Source organism: Panthera tigris, chromosome A2 (genome assembly GCF_018350195.1).
Source record: "Panthera tigris isolate Pti1 chromosome A2, P.tigris_Pti1_mat1.1, whole genome shotgun sequence".
Classification (NCBI taxonomy): domain Eukaryota; kingdom Metazoa; phylum Chordata; class Mammalia; order Carnivora; family Felidae; genus Panthera; species Panthera tigris.
The window spans coordinates 133,033,650-133,056,711 of NC_056661.1; the positions used below are offsets into that span (position 1 = coordinate 133,033,650).

Below are 23,062 nucleotides of genomic sequence, written 5' to 3' on the forward strand. Positions count from 1 at the left end.
GTTTTCAGCATGGACTGTGTAGTGAGCAGTTGTCAGTTGTGAAGTCTCGGGGCTGTTAAGTATCCTTTCAGATGATTAACCCACATTCTGTATTTTCCAGTGCAGTCTATAGACAAAGGCAGAGTAAAAAGTACATTAAAGCATTTAATAAGTGTATGCATTCATTTAATATATACGAAGAAAATATTGGTACATTTTTTAAAGCGTGTGCACAAAGATTTATGTATTAGAGTATACACCAATTTTCTTCATTTTCCTATAAAATAAGACACATACTTTGTTATTAAAAATGAAAAATAGCAATAATTACAAATTCTATGGTCTCATTACACTAGCAATGTTTTCTTGATCTAAGCAATGTTAGATTACAGTTATAGGAACGTTACTTTAGCTATTCATATATATAGAACACTATTAAAGTCAAAGATTTTTAACTACATTGTTATTATTAAGATTAAATAGCTAAATTAGTTTTAGCCTTGTATGCCATAAGCAACTGCAGTGCTGTTAGATAAGATCCTTGAATTTAGTTAGTTTTTAAACTTTAGTATATTAAAGATTAATGTAACATGTAACTTTCTGATCATATATAATTCTTTCAGCAAAATAATAATCTACCATTTCTTTTGCATATTTTCTCATTTGTTTGTTACATATAACCACCAGTTTTAAATAACACAGAGATAAAATTTATTTCTTTGGAAAAAATAAAGTTGACAATACAGAATTTTTGAAAAAAAATGGTAGTGCAGGAATGGGGGAGGTAGCATTGCAAACACAAAAGTCTTTAGCTTTATTCTTGAAGCCTATTAAATAAATGTAGGAAAAACACATTTTACTGAGGATTAAGAGAAACAATTTGGATATGTAGAAATACATACACAAATCCCTTCACAAGAAGAAGACAAAACATTCCCTTTTATGTATACAACAATGAATAGTAGCATTTCATGATTCAATTAGTTGAATCCAGTGGGAGGTTGTTGTTTTTTAATCAAAATAAGTATTTTCTGATAATCTCTTATACACTCAAATTCTCTATGAACTTCACAGAAAAAAAGGTAACACAAAAATTTTAAGATAACTATTTTTATCAGTTTTTGAATCACTTCCTTGTTTACAAATTAAATATTATACAAATGAAAAATACTGGTATATGCAAAGACTAATGATTATAGGAAGGTCATATGACACATTAGATCAGCAACACTCTAAATGTGTTTAGTATTTGTTAAGCACATTTAATGAAATCTCTGTATATGTAACTTACACTAACTCAAGTTGACATCTTATACTTATCAACATGCGGGCCACTGGAAGGGCAAATGATGTCATTCCATGTAGCGTATATGGGCTGTGTCATTATCAATACTGAAGCAAAATTCAATCCTTCAGGTGTTTTCAAGAAACCCAGATGGTTGATCTAGTGCTGATAACACAGCAAATGATTAATTGATTCCAGTTTTCATCTACATCTTAGATATTATAAGATCACTAAATATCAGCCTAGGGATACTGTAAAAACATTAAAACACTTATAGTTATGACATTTATTAATTTAAACATCAAAATTCCACAATATCAGAACCGCAAAAAAGTATTTTCATGATACTTTGAAGTATAATAAAATTCAAATATGACTCAATCTAGCAAAACAAAGAAAAAATACATTCTTCTTAACGTTGAGAAATCTAACTTCTCCCCTGACATAAAGGTAAATGAGCATGCCAAATCAAGAAACTCATGCCTAATTTTTTTAAAGTAAGAGCTATTAAATATTTTATTTACAGTCATGTGAGTGGAAAAAAATGAGTTAAAAAAAACGAGGAAGGCTATTTCTCAATGTCCCTAGCTCATCTGGGTATTTATTATTTAGAGCTTTTGTACCCACAGAAAGAAGGCTATAGTCACTGATATCATGTCCGTAAACTGAGAAAAGTTAGTCTGTATATATAAATTCTGCAGTTATGGGAAAGGACACTAATAAAGAAAAAAATATGAAGAGGTACTCATAGGAGGCACTTGTTATTTCAAGATAATTTGGAATTAGAAAGGCTGCTTAATGTGAATCCATGAAAAGATGATAGCCAATATTTTATAATAAGTAGAGACAAAAGATTGAATGGGACATTATCTTGAAAAGATAACAAAAAGTAATTAAAATAAAACTTTTGTCTTATTTTAAACAAACTTTATTATAATTACAATTATGCATTGATTCGTTGAATGAACAAAGCTTGGTTAATTGTGTATTAGAGTCCAGCGATAGCCGATGCTTTTTGTAACAAAATCGTTTGATAAACAATATACCTGTTTTACTGTAGTAAGTCTCATTTCTACAAAAATATTCTAGACATCCATCAGTTTCCCCAGGATCTCTCTTGATTCTTAGGTACTCAAATAATTTGCTTTTGATTTATATATTTTTGATATTTATATGCTCAGTTTAAAATGTTAACATCAGATGTTAACAATATCCAATAATCATAGAGAAACTGGCCTATGAATATATAACATGAGTATATAACAGGAGGTATATAAACAACAGGGGAAGGGGTCTACTTTATAAGTAGGGGTCTTTATAAGAAGGGGTCTACTTCCTTTGTGAATAGTCTAGTGTTTGGTACACTTTCACTTTCCTAGGCAACCTCATCACTTTGGGGGTTGAGAGAGTGATATACAGATAACTAGGGCTCCCTCCTCCATCACTGTATATAACATTAACTACTCACTTAGCTCTTGAAAGATACATAGCTACAATTCTATCCATTAAAGTAACAGAACTGATAGAGGAATTCTTTACCTGGCATTCAATGAGACATTCAGGAGGTTCGTAAAACCTTCAGGTACATGCAAATTTTCGGCTGTATATACAACTCTATTTTTCTGGGGAGTCGATAACTTTCATTAGATTCTCAACACATTAAAAAGTTAAGAACTACTGACTAAAATTAATTTTTTAATCTATTTCAGTTAACTGTGACAGAGCACCACTCTTTACTCAGTTTTTAAAAATCCATTTCCTATTTTACAGTCCCCTGGTAGCTATTACAATCTGAAAGTAGCAGCAAATATTAGTCGTACCCTTTCCAGATCTCGTTTGTCCAGGCTCTACCACCTGTGGCAAGCTCTTCCATTAGCTAAGATTATGAGGAATGTGTTTCAGGGTTGCGCAGTAGTATTTTAACAAAATGGAAAATAATGACAGAGTAATGACATCATGAATGCAAGTCTTCTCAGAATATGAAGAAATGAGAATACTAGATAAAATGAAAATAGAGATTAGCCTCTATCTGGAATGTGTTTTACATGGACTCAAAAACATATCCCTTTTCTATGATTTATATTGTAATAGTAAACTATTGACCCAGATAATAAAGGGGGATTTTACCATAAAGTTAGAAGTATATTATGTTATCTTGAAAATTCTTGAGGAAGTGTAACTTATTGCTCTTTTCACATGGCATATTTCAGATGAATTTATCTATCTGGCTCTAATGACTATTCCCATAAATTTAGAATTATTTTTCCATGTCAAACAATAAAAATCATTTTAATTCTCCAAACTCTGGACTAATGTTGTAAGCTAAGCCTGAGATAATTATTAGACCATAAGAATTTAATATGTTCCCACTTTCATTAGCATTATGTCTCAAATTTCATGATGACATAGTTCCCTATATGTAATACCTAAAGCACCCTTTCAAAAATTTATCCCAAAGTTAATAGTCAAGAAAGATTATCTCCAAATTACTTTAGTAATGTACAGTAGCATTTTAATTTTTAGGCTTCTCTCTTCCAGTAAAAAAAAAATTCAATTTATACCATATCATTTCATTCTAGTATTCAAGGTCTTGTACAACATGTTGCCAATATTATTTTCCAGGACTTTCAAGCTGGCATCTTCTAGGGTGGCCGGAACTTTCTAACGAATGTCCCATGAAGAAACATCCTCAACTTATTCTCACTTTTACCATTTGGTTGATATTATTCTCTAATATGCCTTCCCCTTATCCAAATTTATGATTTTAAAATAAGTTACATTCTACCTTCCCGTAGAGGTTTGTGATTCTCCAACCTTTATTCATTTTCATTTTCTCTGACCTTCTATATTTACAGCTTATACTGTACCATGTAGACTTTAATTCGTGTGTCTTCTATCTTCTGCTGTTGTTTCTCATGCAGTCTTGTTACTCTCTGAGGAGTAAGACCATATCTTGCTCATGTGTTCTACATTTTCACAGGATGCATTGCAGTTTGAGTATCTCTCCATAAAATACTCATTGATCAGATGAGCAATCATAGAAGTCCAGCACTGAGCAACAGCCTTGGTAGGTCAACCCCAATCCCAAGCTCAAAAGAGAAAATTTTGAATAAAGCATTATAGTCACACAATTTTTAACAAATACTAACATAGCTAGCAAAGTCAGAGGGTGCTCTAAGTACTCATGGGAATGGAGATTTGTCCTCCAGTCAGAGCTCAACGTAATAACAAAGAGTCTGTTTTACAAATGATTTTGTCAGTTGGAAAACTAATTTTCCATGTTGTCAATTTGGAGCAAAACGGTATCACTTAATTAATTTAAATGCATTTTTAGAGACAGCGATAAATTTTAGATAGCTGAGGAATTCTCCTAGTAGGGGTGTGTGTGTGTGTGTGTGTGTGTGTATTGTACTTACTGAAATTGATTATCCAACATCTCTTTTTGTTGAAAAAGAGAGGATTTGGACTGTGGTTTCTGATGCTGATTAGAAAATCATAAAAGTGAAGGAAAACAAAAAGGAAATATACTACCTACATTGTGTGCCTGTGTGTAAGTGATGTTTGTGTGAAGTGATAAATTTTCAGTGCAGATTCTTAAGGAAAGTATTCAGTGTGTTCCTTCTTTGAACATAGAATGTCTCCATAAATATGCAAAGATATTCTTAGAATTACTATAATTGAACTGACTAAAGGAATTAGGGCCTAATTTTAGAAAGCAAAGTTTTTATATATTTTTGGTATTTTATTGCGGAAAATTTTAATGTTCATTATAGATTCACTTTTCAATTAGAAGTGACAGATAACAGTGTCTTTTAACTATTTACTCTATCAAATTTGAACTTTAACCAACACATCCCATTAGATAGTGGAGAAAGGCAATGAACTACCAAGTCTGTTGAGCTTGATACTTGAAAACTAAGGTAAGACTGGACTAGGAAGGAGTTAAAGGGGAATAAGAAAAGGTTTGTATATTTCAGTAGGTTTACTCCCTGCAGTGTGTTAGTTTCAATGGTACATCACTCCATTGCTACTTTTAAAACATCAGTAGAGAGCTATTTCTTATGTTGTACCTCTTTCCAGGAAAACAAAATTTAAGCAGATTTAGACATCTTAGTCAAAGAGGAAAAATTCCTTTTTTGTTCTCAATAATCTTCAACGCCATGTTTCTTCTTCCTGTGAATTCTTCTGTCGTTTATAATCAGTTTCTCTTGAACGGTATATTCCTTTTGGAAAAATTAAGCCAAAGCAATATATGAAACAGAACGTAATTGCATAGCACCTGCATAGAATTGCTTCCCAGTTGATGAATCGAGCCTGTCTGTTTTTTATAACTCATCGCCATCGTCTGAGCTAAGACTACTTCTCCTACTGCTTTCTTTGGAAACTGCAGGGGAAGTGGCAGACAGCAGAGGATCTGTTCCAAATGGAGATACTGTGTCATCCAGTAGCATGTCATTCAATCTTTGTTCCTCTTTCAAAGAGGCACTAAATGATAAATCTGTGAAGTGTGACAAAGGATCAGAGAAGGCCATAGCTTGATCACAGAGCTCAGGGCTGGTCCCCTGAGACAGAGTCAGTTGTTGGCAATAGTCTACTGAATTCTGCTCAAGATGGGTCTGTTGTTTGGTGACATGAGCACCTAAATCAACTGTGCCAAGTGAAGCCAGGGCTGGCAGACCATGAGCACGAGCCTGTATTTCTAGTTCCTGCAATTTCAAATGAGAATAATTAAATAATGACTTTGAAGGTTGACTTGACTCTGGAAAACCAGAAAAGCAGAAATAGGAACAAAATACTAACAAGCATTCAAAATGAAGAGTAATACATACTATAATATTCTTTGCAAAGTAATGGAATCTAGTATATTTCTAGTACCTGAAAAATAACCCTGAGAAAACTATACAGATTAAAAAAAATTATCCTCCCATTGCTGTCTAAGGAATACATAACATATAATGGTTCATAGTGGCTCAGATTACAATACAGCCATTTGGAGATAGTGGAAAATATTTCACTTATTCTTCCTGATTAATTTCTCACTATAAGACTATTTCATGGAAACAGAGTAGTGCTTTACCTGGCAATAAGCATGCTCACATAAAAAATATTGGGAGTTATGAAAACCCATATTTTGATATTTTGTGTCACATGAACAGATGAGGAGTGACTTAATATATACTGGCACAATATGCCTTGGGGCAATGAAATCCATAGCAATGTTACTAAAGAAATAAAAGGGAGAGAGAAGAATTTAGTCCTTAGTGTCCAATTTTATCTAGAGATACAAATGTTTTACTTATTATTTTTCAGCTGGGATAGTACTGTGTGTTTATAAAATTTGTTCTATTTTCTGCATTTTGCAATTAGCTGTTGTCATTCACTTATTTCCAAAGCCACCTTGATCCTGGACTTCTAATCAAAATCTAATTGAAACAACCCAATTCATGAGCTTCTAAAAGGCAATAAAATTATCCTTCAGAAGGAAAAATAATTGTTAATAAGAAAAAAATAAATGAGGCAATGAATAAAACCGATGATGGATAAGTCATATATAAGCTATGTGGTTCATGGCAACATTTTTATAAAAACCTGAATTCGGAGTAGAAGCCGCCTGTTAGCCTGCTCTAATTTCTTCTGTCTGTGTTCTAATTCTCGAGCTCTCTGTTGTTCTTTTTGTAGCCACTTGATGTACTCCACTGATGCTTTCAGAATGGTTCCTTTGTTCCAGCGCGTATCACTACAGAACGGAGAGATAACCTTTTCACAATTGTGCATGTCAGCAGAATTCATAAGAACTTACAAAATCTTTTACATTAATATGAAATAATGATTTACATGACTATTATTCACTCTTAGATATTATTGCTTCTGAATAGAAATTTTAATAGAATAGTTAAGAAGCCCTTATATAGTAAAATTAATCCCAGAATGAAAATAAGTGTCAAAAGAAAGTAATAAAGTGACTTTTTGTGGGAGAGCTAAATGCAATATCATGATTCTACCATTACAGTTTTTATATTTTTAGTGAAAATTGCTTTTATTATTAACTCCGAGATTAAAATCTATGTGCGGTATTTCTGCATTAATGAACTAGGAAATGTACATTACTGAGGACTTAAGCCTAAATTTTTTAAGATCATTTCAAATGTACCAATCTTTTAACCTACTTTCTAATAAGGTTGCTTTTATGCTTCTAAGAAAAAAAAAAGGTTTCTTCTGAATAGTGATCCTGAGTGATTGTGAAACAAATCAGAGTTTGGCAACATCACTTTAAGCAATAGAGCAAAACTTTCTAGAATCGTTGGGCAATTTTTTCTGCACAAAAGCCATCAATACTTTTTTACAAAACCGGATGACTATTTTTAAATAAGTTTAAGATAAGTAAATATAATTAAATACAACCAGATAACCTTTCAGGTTATAGCATAGAAAAAATATTTTATTAAAACTTATTTTTAAGACAGGAGAAATGATAAATCTGGAATCACAAAATAGGCTACCAATTTTAACATCTGAAAAAAATACATCGAAGAATTTGATCCTATATGAGAATTAAGAATACATGTGGAGAACGAGGGCAAGCTAATCGCTAAAAGTTCACCAGAGCTGTTGTAAACCTTGATGCATTTTTAGTTTAGAGTCATGAGATTATTTTTAATACAACATACAGTGAGCATGTAGGAAAATTTTAAGATGATATTATACTGCATGTACTTTTGGTTTCTATGATCTATATGAGACATATTGAAATTAATATGTATTCATTAAGTGATCAGAAGTGGGAAGATATAGTTTATGAAAAATCTGACTTGTACATGCCTCCTTTCATGTTCAGGTTAGATGATAATTCCATTAGCCATAACAAATTAAAGGAAGATGCATTTTTCTACCGGCAGGTGAAAATGCTTACTAGGGCCTGGTTAAGCTATCTTCTGTTAGAAGGCACCAACCCATTACCAGAGTCTGTCTAAAGTGTGCAAATGCGGGGCGCCTGGGTGGCTCAGTCGGTTAAGCGTCCAACTTCGGCTCAGGTCATGATCTCACGGTCTGTGAGTTCGAGCCCCGCGTCAGGCTCTGTGCTGACAGCTCAGAGCCTGGAGCCTGTTTCAGATTCTGTGTTTCCCTCTCTGCCCCTCCCCTGTTCACGCTCTGTCTCTCTCTGTCTCGAAAATAAATAAACGTTAAAAAAAAAAATTTAAAGTGTGCAAATGCTTTGCCAGTTGTCAAAGAGCTGCTGGTCTCATCCACTCACTGTGACTTAGCAGGTGATGGGAAGGTTATGCAGAAAGAGGCTACTTTTGGGAAGGTTATGCAGAAAGAGGCTACTTTTGTCATTAAACTAAAAAAGTACCTGTAACTCAAAAAGGTATTGGATTCCTGAATTAAAACTCTAAGCATCAGCAGAAGGCTTATGGTACTAATTTTGTTTCATTTCTTCTCATTGGAGGAAAAACTTGAAGAACAGAAGAAATAACAGGAAAAGGATAACTCTGGTCAACTTTGAAGTTTAAGGTGATGTTTATTTAGGTCTAAAATAAACCTTCAAAATGCTTGTAGAAGTCACACAATGGGTCTTCCAACAATTTCTACCTGATACCATTTGCATTATTTTTTTTAAAGTTCACTCTATTTTAAAACCATTTTAATGTATGAGGTTTCTTTTTAAAATGTTTTTGGGGTGCCTGGGTGGCTGAGTTGGTTGAGCATCTGACTTTGGCTCAAATCATGATCTCGTGGTTCGTGGTTTCAAGCCCTGCATTGGGCTCTGTGCTGGCAGCTTGGAGCCTGGAGCCTGCTTAGGATTCTGTGTCTCCCTCTCTCTCTGCCCTCCCGCACTGGTGCTCTGTCTCTCTGTCTCTCTCAAAAATAAATAAACATTAAAAAATATGTTTGTTTTCCAAATTTATTAAGGAGATGTTTTTCTCTCAAGATAATTTCAAGCATCTAGGCATTAAAAACATTGATTATGACAGCAACGTTAATACACATAAAGGCATGCCTAAGGGATAAATGTAGATACTGGCTTTTCATTTTCTACAAAATGATTCTCCTTGAAGAACTTAAAACTTTTAGGAGTTAAAAGCTATGCATTCTAATGCACACATTAGATTAGGAATGTGGCCAGGGTAAACTATGGAGAATACAGTCTGTTGTCATCTTAGGAGAGCATATCCACCTAAAAGCACTAAAAAATAAAGAAGAAAGAAAGAAGACACCATAATAAGTTTGATATTTTTTTCTTTCAATCAACATTTTACACTTCTAATTTAGAAAGTCTTCCTAAGTCTCATTTACTGCTTTAACCACCATTCTTATACAAAAGCAGGAGCAAGTTCTGACAACAGAGGAAAAAAACCAGATCAATTTAGTTAAAAAACTGTCATCCAGTTTATAAATAACAAAGCAGAAAAACAAGAGTAATTTGCTAGCACCAATAGAATAATTCATGCTCTGACAGTATATTTTATCTCCACTAATATGAGTTTTTATAAATATGATTATATAAGGCATATATGAGGTGGACCACTACCACACATCTGTGGAAGCTCTTACTTTTCATGTTTGTTAGTTTCATTTGGTTTTCGTTTCTTTTCCAATCAATGATCAAGAGATTGTCGTTCCTTGGTTGTTTGTTTTCTCATTTAATTTTTTTCAGCATATAACTTTTTTCAACTATAGCTGTTCACTATATTATTTTCCCTTCTGACCTTACCCTTCTGACCTAGCAATGAAATACAAATTTCCAAATGTTTTTTATACATAAAAATGGCAACTTCATAGAATTCAAAATGTCTCTAGGTGTTGGCTCCGATTCCCTAAGCCAACCACTAAGTTTATTCTAATCATGAGCTGGAAAGGTCCTCAGAGGTCAACCACTTCATGGTTTCTGCTATTTGCCCAAGAGCACGTGGTGTTTAGAAGATGAGACCCAGTTTTCCTCACTTAATTCAATGCTCTTTTTGAAAATCTGTGGATTTCACACTTTCTCAAATGTGTCTCCCATAAGAACTATGTTTTCTACCATGAACCAGTGTATTCTCAGTGCATAAATCTGCAAAAAAAAAATGTTTCACCACATATTACTATTCCCTTTAGGTGTAATATGTAATACTCTAATATTACCAATACTACTCTTCCTTCTTTTCTTAAAAATGCTGAATCTTTTTCATGTGATTGATTTTTTGATCCATTAATAGGTTATAGCACACATCTGAAAAATCCCATATTAGATAATTGTGTAATCTGATATATTTCTTGTTTTTAAAAATTCTTATGAATTTCATTTTTTAAGTGTATTTTTTTTTTTGAGGGAGAGAAAGAGCATGGGCTGGGGAGGGGCAGACAAAGAGGGAGAGAAAGAATCCCAAGCAGGCTCCATGCTGTCAGCATGAGTCTGACTCTGGGTTCAAGAATCGTGAGATTGAGACCTGAGCTGAAATTGAGTCAGATGCTCAACCGACTGAGCTACCCAAACACCCCTAAAAATTCTTATGAATTGTAATGGTTACAAACAAATGGTTTGAAATGGTACAACAAATTAGTATGAAATGTATTAAACTCAAACTGAAATCTTGTTTTATTTTTTTTGATCCACTTCTTGTTAATTTCGGAATTGTCACAACATAGTAATAACATTTCTTCAAAATGAAACTTGCCTCCTCTATTTTATCCCCACACTCTATCTCCACTAATTAATTTTCTATAACTTGTTAGATTATCCATAGTAGTGTCTGAAAATTCAACAAATGAATCCAAAATGGTTTCATAGAACAAGTGACTACTCCTTAGGCCCATAGATCCAAGTTTTAAAGAGGCTATGTTCTGGATTCAACCATGGGACTCATGTTGGTGGACCCTAAGAAGAAGAACTAGGGTATTAGGCGAGGCCACCAAAAGCCAAGGGATAAGATGCATTGAAACAGAAATGGTATCGGATGTCTGGAATAAGAGAGCTAACAGTTAAGCATCTCTTCTGTCTATGCTATGTGTGCAGAGCCACATATAGATATCATTACCATCTGATCAATTAATGTGTTTTCAATTAGACCCAAAATAAATATCATTTCCATACATAGAACATAATTCAATTAAAACAAATAATCATACCTCTTTCTGAGATCCATAAAGAAGAGAAAAACACTTAAGAAGGCTTACAATAAACTTTTCCCAATGATAATCTCTTTCAGATATGGTTCTATGGTAAATTGATCTTCTATATTCTAGATCATGAGTAGACAAACTACAACCTACAGTCTATTTTTGTCAATAAAGTTTCAGTGGGAACAGCCATGTTCATTCATATACATATTGTCTATGTATGCTTTCATGCTACAATAACAGAGTTAGAAAGTTGCCACAGACTATATGGCCCACAAACCTAGAAATATTTATTTCTAGGCTAGAAATATCTGGCCCTTTACAGGAAAAGCTTGCCTTTTCGGTTCTAGACAGTGAATTAGAAGTAGAAAGAAGCCTTTTTATAACCAAAGTTTCTATAAATATATAGAATAATAATCCCTCACACAAGATTTATAATGTGTATGATATTCTCATATATATTATTTGGTTTTATGTTTATAAAAACTCAATCATATAATTGGTGCCTTACAGGCATGGTGACATCTAAAGATGGTCAGTTAGGGTTCCAAATCCAGTCTTAAAGTCTCATGTGCTTTCTGCATATAACTATTCCCTGGCACTGTGGGTTAGCTCCACCAGTTATAAGAGAACCTTTCTTAATTGACTTTTATCCAATCACTTTCAAGATTAATTAATGTTGTCCATTTCCTTTGTGACACTCACTGACTGTTGTTAGGACAAAGTAGGTAATAGAGGGCAATAGGCCACCCTCTGATATGTCCAAGTATTTCTGTTATCATTGTGGTGCTGTGTACTTACTGATAAGTTATTAAATTAATGCCTATTGTATTTATTATGATGATAATATAATTAAATTATAGGTACATTAGCTAATGAAATATGAATGCTGATAAAAGAAGACATTTTTTAAAATAGTTATTGTTTTAGGAAGATTATATTAAAAGCCTTAGAAAAACTCAATTAAAATGTCAGTAAACTTTGCTTGCTTAAAAATATGCTGTCACAAAAAGCATAAGCATTTTTAAAAGTCCATCTGTACTTAGGTTGTGTATGTGTTTGTCTTATTTTAAAGAAATTAAAATAGACTATACATTTTAGTGCAGTTTATGTAAGAAAGAAAAGCTACAACACATATTCAAACAAAAAAGCTTGGCCTTGGATTAAATTTTTGATGAATAAATGTGCATTTATATGTTACATGTTAAAAAAAATAAGACCTATCAGGAAAATGGGTATTCTCTTCTACTAATAGAAAGAGTTGCATGCTTAGGGACTTTAAAAGATTTGAAGAGTTACCAGTAGGGCCTACACTGTGACCAAGCTCTTCAGATTCTCCATCCAGACACTTTCTGTCATTCCATATGATGCCTTCTCTATCTAATATGCCCGTAAGGATAAATATTACACTTCTTTCTATTACAAATTATTGAATTGTATAAATGAATTGGCACATTTGGATTCAGGGAAAGAGTATTTACAAATTTCACTAATATCACCATATCGAACATCACTGTTTCTGAATAATTGATGATCTCCAGTATCAGGAGAGAGCAGTTCTCGGTTTGAATGAAACATTTTCAAGTCACTATTAATGTAATACAACATATTTCTATATTTTAGAGAAACGTTTAACATTCTAACTTGATGCTTTGATTAATTAGGTAGTTTCTGCAACCTCAAATGTCTTGTTTATTAACTTTGAGTGTGGACGACACCAAAACATGGCTGAAAATTTAATTACAATAACCAATTATTGGTTGGCATCAATCAGCATGTTTTTACAATTCCTTTTTTTTTTTACTTGCCTGCCTCCAGAAAGTTCAGACCACTGAAAACCCAACAATTCAATGTCCATGTGCATATAAATTTTACGCTGGAAGGATTGCTATAACCATAAATTGAGTATACCAGTGTCGTAAACAACATTTGATACTGCCACTAAATTTGCCAATATTGATGTCATATAGAAAGACCTGCTATGAACTGAGAAGAAATAATTTCACTATTTCCTATGTCTCAAAAGGACAAATGTTAGTAACAACCTTGACGTCTAATAACCATCAGTCTCGAATAGATACTTAACAAGAAAACCAGCAGTAGTCTTACTTTTACCATAAGCTGCTTAGTTTCCTAGTAATTGGTTCTCCCGTACCCCTGCTCCCTCCGATCCATTTGGGGGGGGGGGTGGTTATTCAAACCATAACATTATTATAGAAATTACTGTCGAACTCACGGATCATTAGACTTTGGAATAAGAGTGCCAAGCTCCTTGATTCGGTAATTAATGTTATACCTTCTTCTTCTTTCAACTATTAAAAAAGAAATATCATTGATTATTCTCATTAAAGCACAATTCACTTGTGGTCAGCTGTAAACTTTCTTAATAATCTTGAAAAAACATTTAGCAAAATAATTTCCATATAGTCAAAAGAGTATTCAAAAATAAAATAAAAATTCAAATATATTTAATTCTAAAAATAAAGATAACAATATTAGAATTGTGATTCTATTGTTGACAATGTTTTCAAAACATTTTCTCTCAAAAACAATTTTTTTCACTTTTTTGAAATGCTGTAATACTTATCCATATTGAAAAAATATATTTGCATTTATATATATTTATCCTATTGGATCATAACTTCACATATGGATTAGCCCATTAGGATCATAATCTTTTGAGGTCTACATCATGCCTACTCTTCTCATACAATACCTGAAGGCCTGACACAAAGTTTAGCACATGGTAGGCGTGTGTGCCCAACTAGACTGTAACTTCCTTGAAGGCAGGGGCAATTTACTCCTCATTTTTCTTTCTTCAGAGGGCTTGGCATATAGGAGGTGCTAAACAAATGTTGATAAGACTGTGAATATATTTTTCTAATCTAAAATTTTTCAATAATATATAGAATAGTGGTTTTCAGACTTTGGCAGGCATGAGACATATGTGAAAGGATTGTTAAAATGGATTTATATCTCAAACCTATTAGTAGGTCTGGGTTGGGGCCCAAGGATTTCCATTTCTAACAAACTCCCAGGTGATGTTGATGCTATTTGTTTAGGGCCTACATTTTGAGAACTACTGGTATAAATTCTTATTCAGAGACTGTTTTCTCTGTTTGAATTTCCATGAATTCATTACTTTTGGAAATTGTATGCATCTAATAAATGTTCAATAAATGTCAGATATACAAATAAGTAGAGCGTTTCCTATATTGACCCCTATCAAAAGCAGTTTCACAGAGTATAGTGTAGTCTTATAGTCTACTCTATATTCCTAGAATCAAGAACTACAACATATACTTCTATATAATATTTTCTTCTAAAAGTAACATTTTAAAAGTTTTCCAGGAAATGAAGGAAGAAGAAGGTCATGAAGAAGAAGAAAATTATATATCAAAAATATTTGAAAATACTTTATACATGCTAAAAATTAAGATCTGCTACCAGAAACAAGGAAAGTCATGAAAGAATAACAATTGTCTGTACAAAGCAATTCACCATGAATGGATTTGACCTTCAGTAATAATATATTGGGATTACTCTAAAATTAGAATATAATTGATTCTTGAGAGAGTTTGTTTTCCCTCTTTGCTGATCCTGTTTTCCCTATGCATGTGATTCAAAAAACAATGATACCACATTAAAAAACAAGAAAAGAAAATAAACAAAGGTACAGCTGATAGAAATACATACATATTTCACAGTAAGAATTATTAATAATTCTATGTTCACACATACTCACTTCTATATTATAAAACAGACTGTTAAATATAAGATGAAGAATAGCTATGAAGGATGTTCACAGTTTTACCTCAAAATAGGGAACTGGTTTAGTTTTAGAATATTTCTCCCAAATCTATTATTTAAATGCACCTTATGTAAAATATCAGAAGTTCCTCCTCTACTCTTCTTAGATTGTGCTTGATAAATTTTTAATGGCTAATTATAATGAGAACTTTGGTTCCTCAATGTTTTCATACCCAGTAGTAGTTATTTGTAAAGCAGTCAAGTTTTAAGAAATTACCAAGTTACTCTATGCCATGTGTGGTTTCACTCTTCACAGTTTTGATATATTCATTCATTCCTGTCCTTAGGTCAGGGTGAGAGAGGCCCCTATCCTGGACCCATACTCACCACATCCTTCCCCAGTGAGCAAGTCAGCCACAGAGTCAAACTACATTGGGTAACTTGCTCCAGGAATATCCTCCCAATGCCCTGAGCCCATTTCCAGAGCCTGTGCAGGCCACTTCCTAGTCCACCCTTCTGAGTGAGGACCATGACACCAGTGTGCTCACCTCTAGGCTCAAGATGTGGACAAGGGGAAGTTATTTCAACAGGTGGGTGTGGAGCTAAAATGTAGAAAATGAGTGTTCACGTTCATGTCTGAGGCCACTGGCGGCACAGAATGGAACAAGGAGTGGGGAGAGAAGCGAGATGGGCTGATGGCTGAAGGCTGGCTTTGCCTCACCCTGACATCTTCCCTCAGAGCTCTGATGATCTGAGAATTCTGAATTCACACCTGGACTTCTAGTCTTTAGAAAGAACAGAGCATATTTTAATTGAGCTTGACCTACAACTTTTAAAATTTAGATTTCTGCTAAGTGCGTTTTCATTTGTCCTCTTGACATGATCCTCACAAATTTAGGGATTGTTCTAGATTCATCATATTCAAAATATGATATTAAAATTTTTTAACATTGATATCTCCAAAAAGCAACATATCCTGGTAAGGGAATCCAGATTAGAAAACACTTGACAATGGACATACCACATGCCTATCATACTTTATGTTATTTAAACTGCAGATGTAGAGAAGAGAAACAAAGAACAGGAGAGCAATAATGAGTTAACAGGTTTAAAACTGAGAGAGAAGCCCATAGTTCCTTGCTGCATGAATCCCTTCTATCAACAACTAGCCACCCCTACTCATGTTCTACTTGTCTCATAATCTGGACCAAAGCTTACCTGCTCTACCACTAAGGGCTATCAGAATCAGGTCATTCCACAACGACCCTGAGGACAGTTAGAACCACTTGTCAGCTCTTCCCTCACAATCTCACAGTCAGAAGACTCTGATCGCTCTGTAATGCAGGCAGTGCAATATGATTCAGGGTTCACAGGTACATGTAGAATCAATTTCAGCTAACCACATGTAAGAACATTCGTGGTTTGTTTTAGAGCTTTAATGTTTTTATTTATTTTTATTCTTATTCTCTTGTCATTTTTTAATTTGGCTTCCAAAACAGAAAGGCTTCACACTCAATTAGTCAAGCTCACTTGACACAGTTAAGTACTTAAGACATGACCAAACACTATCAAGCTCAACATTGCTGCTAAACTACTTCCCTTGCTTATATTTCTCCATCTCATGTGACCCCTTATCAGAATCAAACTAACCCCCAGGAAGGCATCAGAGACATTTTTTGCAGAGGTAGAATTCAGCAGTACAACATAAGCAATACCTTTCAGATAACTTATCATTAGGAAGGGAGGAGCAGATTGATACAGAAAGATGAGAACATGGAGTTGTTTCTTGATTTTTAAGTGATGTACATTTTGTTAAAGCCACTTTTATCTCCTTCAGTCAATGAGTCACACTAGAGTTCAAATGTAACTAAATGCACTAGTCTCTGTCACACCCAGCCTGCTTGACAGACAGAGTGATCAAGGAGACATTTGAGATGTTTCACTTCCTAAAATATGTAGCTTTTCTGAGAGTTCACATCATTTAAATTTCCTAAAATAGCTCAACCAGTGAGAATATACTATTAATTTTGGTTATGTGATCTCAAAATACTTATGGAGTGACAATAAAAGACCACATATTTTAATCTCTATGCATTTCCTCCTTTATTATTATTATTATTATTATTAATTTTAGAAAAAAGGAAAATATACTCACTGAGATTGTGGTTGTCCTTTTTTTGTCTCTCTTTTGCCAAAGCTCGTGTATCTGTTTCTGATCAAAAAGAAGATAATTCAGAGAGTACTTAGTTATACTTTACAACCTCTCTAGTCAACATAATTCAGAAATAGTAGGTGAAAATACTATATTACCTACTCCAAGTGCCATAATAATATTTTTATGCAAATATTTAGAAATTTGGAGCAAGTACTCTGGAAGTAAGAGGTAATGGTGAGCGTTTTAAACTTTGAGTAGTAAAACCTAGATCTATATTCCGGCCTTCCATTTCATAGATATGAAATCTATTACCTAAATTCTCTGTGTCTCAACTCCTCATCTGCAAAATTGGTATAATTTAATACCTATTTGATTATCATTGTCATGATGAAAAGAGGTACAGTGCATAGCAAATGTTAAACTGCTCAATCATTATTATTATTTTAAGAATTTTAAGATTATTCAAAATTATTCCAACCTAAATTTTTACAAGCTACATTTTTCACAAATAATTATGATTTCTATATCCCTGGAGCTAGAACTAGCTATACTTCTCAGATATTCCTATCAAATAACTCCACACTTTCAAGAAATGATACTTTATGCGCTACACGGTTTTAAGCATTTGTGATAGTCTCCAACATGGCCTACAATGATTCTCATGACATTCACACCTTTAGTAGTTCCTTTGCACATTGAACAGGGATGACCTGTGACACCAGCAGAATATTGTGGAAAAGACCAGTGTGGACCAAGACTAGGTCATAAAAGGTATGTACAGCTTCTGCTTTCGTGTGTCTTGGATCACTAGTTGGACTAACTTGCAAGACACATGAGTGAACTGTCTTAGGAGCACATCCTCTGGTCCACCTAGTGTTACATGTCTGTACCTCTGGATGACATCTTGACTGCAACCTTATGAAAGACTGAAGGAGAACAAATTTTCTTTTTTTCTTTTTTAATGTTTTTAATGCTTATTTTTGAGAGAGTGCAAGCAGGAGAAGGGGCAGAAAGAGAGACAGAGACACAGAATCTGAAGCAGGCTCCAGGCTCTGAGCTGTCAGCACAGAGCCCGATGCAGGGCTGGAACTCCCAAACCACAAGATCATGACTTGAGCTGAAGTCAGATGCTTAAACAACTGAGCCACCAAGGTGCTCCGAAAACCAATCTTCTAAGTCACCTCTGGATTTCTGACCCATAGAGATTATATGAAATAATAAATGTTTATTAGTTCAATCTGTTAAATTTTGGGATAATTTGTTATATAGCATAAATAATGCAGTGTTTCTTGCATTACTCTAGTTTTTAAAACAGGTAACATAAGACTATGATTATTTAAATTAATTTATTTAAAACTATATTAATTCATTTTAATCTAAATAATTTGTATGCATAGAAATTTTTGAGATATTGGCTAGACCCCAAGAATAGACATATTACACTTACTAAATTTGTTAATATTAACTCTGAAAAACTTATTAAAGATCAATGTTTGGGCTCCAAACTAAAAACTTATTACAGAAATTTCAACTTATTTTTTATTTTATTTTTATGGAGGAACTAACACTGGACATTGTTAAGTCAGGAAATTCTTATTTTGATGCACATCTGCTTCAAATCAGCTGTATGACTGTGAAAATAACTCTTCTGACCCTTGATTTCTTCATCCATATATTGGAGGAACTTGACAGTTCCCCTACAATTCTTTTGAGTTGTAGCAATTTTGAAATGTACTATTGAAAACTGAGAGTTTTTTTTTTTACCTACTTGAGAAAATTAAATGTGAGTCTATCATGAAATTCATAAAACAGGCTAAAAAGGGGGCAATCTAATTGTTTTATATCAAATCTACATACAGAAAAACCTTTTTCCCCTAATCAATTATTTTGCAACCATGTTAATAAATTGCATGTATTCAATATCAAAATGAAGCAACTTTAAGTGAACAACTTAGTCAAGTTGGTATATACACATATATACACAGAGCATATGTGTATATTTCCCCAATTCCTAAAATAGTCAATTCAATTGGATTATAAGTTATATTAACGTGCTGTTTGGTTGTCACTGGAAAAAAAAAGTGAATTTACTATCTACATTTCTCCCATTTTAACTATTTTGATAATATTTGAAAAATCATATTCAGCTTGGTAATATGTGTCACTTATAACTTAAGTAGTTGACTTAAAAAGGGATAAAACTATAAAAGCAACATTACCTGTAATTTCTCTTTTCATTGGCAGACTACTTGGACAGGAAGCACTTGTAAGGCCCATATTAACTGGAGAAATTCCCTGATCACCACTATACACATCCAAAATACTTCCAGATAACTTTGGAGGAAAGGAAAGAAAAGATGAATCAAACCATATGTGGACATTGATATATTTAGATGCATATTTAAAAATTTCCACTTAATTAATAATAATTTGTTGTAAATAGCATTTTAATTTTAAACAAGAGTGAGTATACGTTGACTTTTTAAAATCATTATGGGATGCTTATGGATATGTTGAAAAAAGCTATCTGTATTTAAGCAAAAAGAGAAATTAGTTCATTCACAAAAGGAAATTCTGATTAATATTTACAAAGTTATAGAAGTTTGACCTGCACATTACCTTGTTATAAGTGAATAAGATTTTAAAAATCATTTTGACTAAATCAATATACATATTAGCAAAACTGGAAAGTTCGTTGCATACCATAAATTAGGTATAATGGTTGAACATTTTGGAAGCCTTCTTAATACCGTCAGTGCTACCAGCAACTCACAGTCAAGAGGTGTTTTACACTGGTAATTAAGTGAGAAACTTTCTTTCCTTCCTGGAAGGCATACTTTTTCTCATTGCACACTTAATGTTCTAGATTATTATAAATATCCCAGCTGGTAACCCAAAGTAGTCTAAAACTACTTTTGCCTCTAGTGGATATAGGGTACATCTAATTATAGAAACACTGCAACTCTTAATGTGCTTCTTGAGAACAATTTTTCAGAAAACTAAGATGCTTTATAACACAATTGAAAATTGTACCAATTTATTATTTAAAATGTGCTTATTGATTTGACTTCCCAAGAAAATTTAATTTAAATAATATTCATAATTCAAGTTAATGCTCATTATTCCAGGGCAAGCCACATTTAAAATGTAGGATTTGAATATTTAAAATATTTCCATTCTAAGTATTTCATTTCGGGGCAGTAAACTAAGAACTGAATAAGTAGTCACTTTTTTCTTTCCTTAAGGACTAGAAGCAATACAAGTAATCAAATAAAGCTATAACCAGATTATTACAGAGACCGTAACTCCTTATTCCTATTTTCTGTAAAACTCCAATTCAAATGGAGGGAAATTTTTTGATACTTATAGAATGAGACTGAAAATAAATGTGAAGAAAGAACATTTTAACACCAAAATTAATTCTGACATAACAACCTGTTAAACTATATGTAATAAATGTTGTGTATTTCCGAGGGAAAAGAAGTTGGAAAATACAGTGGAAATCAGGCTAATATATGTGAATGTGTGTTTCAATAAGGACATCATAGACAGCATGTGGTATTCTGATATATATTTTTATATACTGATTCTTTTCATTATTTTCTCAATTAAGACTCCTCATCTTTATTTTATATAAACTCATTGTTTTAAAATATATTTTAATTCATAAATATTGGAAGGGAATACTTAAGTTGGGTATTTATTCCTTCTCATTTCCTCATCTGAAAAATAGGAATGAAGTTCATCAAATTGGATAGATGATGAGTGCTTATATCATAACAATACAATTAGGAAGAAATCCTAAAAGCAGATATTTCCCTAACATGTGAGTCACTTAGTCATATTGTAAAAGTTAAGTTTCCAAGACCATTTTGAAAATCTTTTGGTTATAAGCTGAGGCATCACCAACCTGAATTGTACATTTCCGCTGTGCCTTTGAGAAGCGTAATGGATGTGCTGAACAAAAAAGATAGGGAGTAAGGGGGAAGGAAGAGGGAAGGAACTAGGGAAAGGGCACTTTTCTCTGAAGAGTTTGAATTCAGATGGATTTCAATGCAGCAGTGGCAAATTGCAAAAATGTTTAAGAAGAAAAGGAGCCATATTACATATACACTGCAACAATAAAGTGATAGGTTCCTAACTATAGCATTACTCTGGGTCCATATTACCTGGTCAGACTATACCTAAAATAGAAATGGGGCTGCAAATCTGATAATGAATATAACCCTGCTTAAGTATAGGTATATTACATCAACTCCTGACCTTGATTATAGTCTAATTTATACCCTAAAGCATAATGATTAATATCCTATTTAATTTTATGCTATAGGTACTACTCTATTTCATGCAAATGGCTGATCACTTTGTGAATATCATTAGACAATTGGGTTCAATTTCAAAGTATGTACTATACTTCATGTTACTATAGTGACTTTTCTCCATTAAAATATATAAGAATACAATGTTAGTGAATATTTAAAAATTATATACACATTTGAAAAGGCTTACAAAGCAAAATTATATGTACTTTTCTCAAAGGTATACGATACTTAACTAATGTGCTATTTTGTAGATTAGTAGGAAATTGGATAGATATTTTATGAAGAAATATTTATCATTCTGGTTTTAAAAAAATTACTTTTTCAGTAAAGCAAAACCTTTGACATGGCAATAGGGAAACATATTATATTAACAACATCACAAATTTGAAAGACATATAATAAAGAATTTATCATAAAATCTTTTCAATGAGGCAGAACATATTCCTCCAGACAATACTTAATTTCTGATTAAGAAACATGAACTCCTGATCTCAGAAGTTTCTTTGAGGTGAGGAGCAATTGCCAGTGGTTCCTGTTGTCTAAGGTTCTCCATTCTAGATTTTACTCACTTCTCCACTACTGAGATCATAGAGACTGAAGTGGACTGTGCTCTGACCTTCCCTCATATATACTGCCCTTCACAGTAGCCAATATTCCCTGAAGAAAATAAGCAAACCAGTCAAAATATCAAAACATTTGAGAAAAATGACTATTTCAAAAGTAAAACAACATGCAGTGTGAGAAATAATATCAGAAGAAAATATTAAAAAATAAAAAGATCACATAAAACCAAGTTTCTTAAATTAGTCTAATGTACATTCTAAAAAAAAGATGTTCATAATAATTCATAATATGAGAACAAACAAATGTACAAATGGCCAAAGTGAATAACAGGAGGTTTGAAAATATAGTATTTGAAAAAAGTGTTATAAAAATTATGGAATGGAAAAGTAGCATAATGAACACACTTAGAAAGGAATAATGGAATTTGTAAACTACAAAATCAAATTGAAGTAATCTTTCAGGAGGATGAAGAAGGGGATCCAGAAATAGAACATATGAGAAAAAAACCTAATCAGTTTGGAGGATAGATTTATTAGAAATATAATACAGATATTAGAAGTTTCAGAGAGAAAGAGAAATAAAACTGGAAGAAAGAAAATATGTTAAGAAATAATGGAGAAACATTTCTGATACATTTCTAATAGACAAAGTCTATTATTTTATTGTATCTTATTTTATTATTATTTTATTTTGATTTAAAATTCAAAGGGCCCATAGAATGCCAAAGACAGATAGAAAAAACCTACACCCGGACATATTATAGTCAAATTTTAGAATATACAATGATAAAAAGGAAAATCTAAAAGCCTAAGAAGAAAAAAGAAGAGTATGTCCAAAGGAATAAGAATCTGATTAACATAAGACTTTTCAATAGCAAAATTGAATGAAAGAGGAAAGTGAATCAGTATT

The 23,062-nt window shown here is 32.8% G+C and overlaps 1 protein-coding gene across 2 annotated transcripts in view; it reads right to left on the reverse strand.

The window, feature by feature from the left end:
• Positions 1 to 654: 654 nt before the first annotated feature.
• Positions 655 to 23,062, reverse strand: part of TFEC (transcription factor EC) — a 139,183-nt gene continuing 116,775 nt past the window's right edge. For both annotated transcript variants that reach the window (XM_042970323.1, XM_007089154.3), the window contains 5 exons: positions 19,487 to 19,601; positions 17,268 to 17,324; positions 13,599 to 13,674; positions 6,854 to 7,001; positions 655 to 5,970 (listed from right to left, as the gene is read on the reverse strand). In XM_042970323.1, coding sequence (XP_042826257.1) covers positions 5,590 to 5,970; positions 6,854 to 7,001; positions 13,599 to 13,674; positions 17,268 to 17,324; positions 19,487 to 19,601 — 777 coding nt within the window. In that variant the 3' untranslated portion in view covers positions 655 to 5,589. The remainder of the gene's footprint in view (positions 5,971 to 6,853; positions 7,002 to 13,598; positions 13,675 to 17,267; positions 17,325 to 19,486; positions 19,602 to 23,062) is intronic.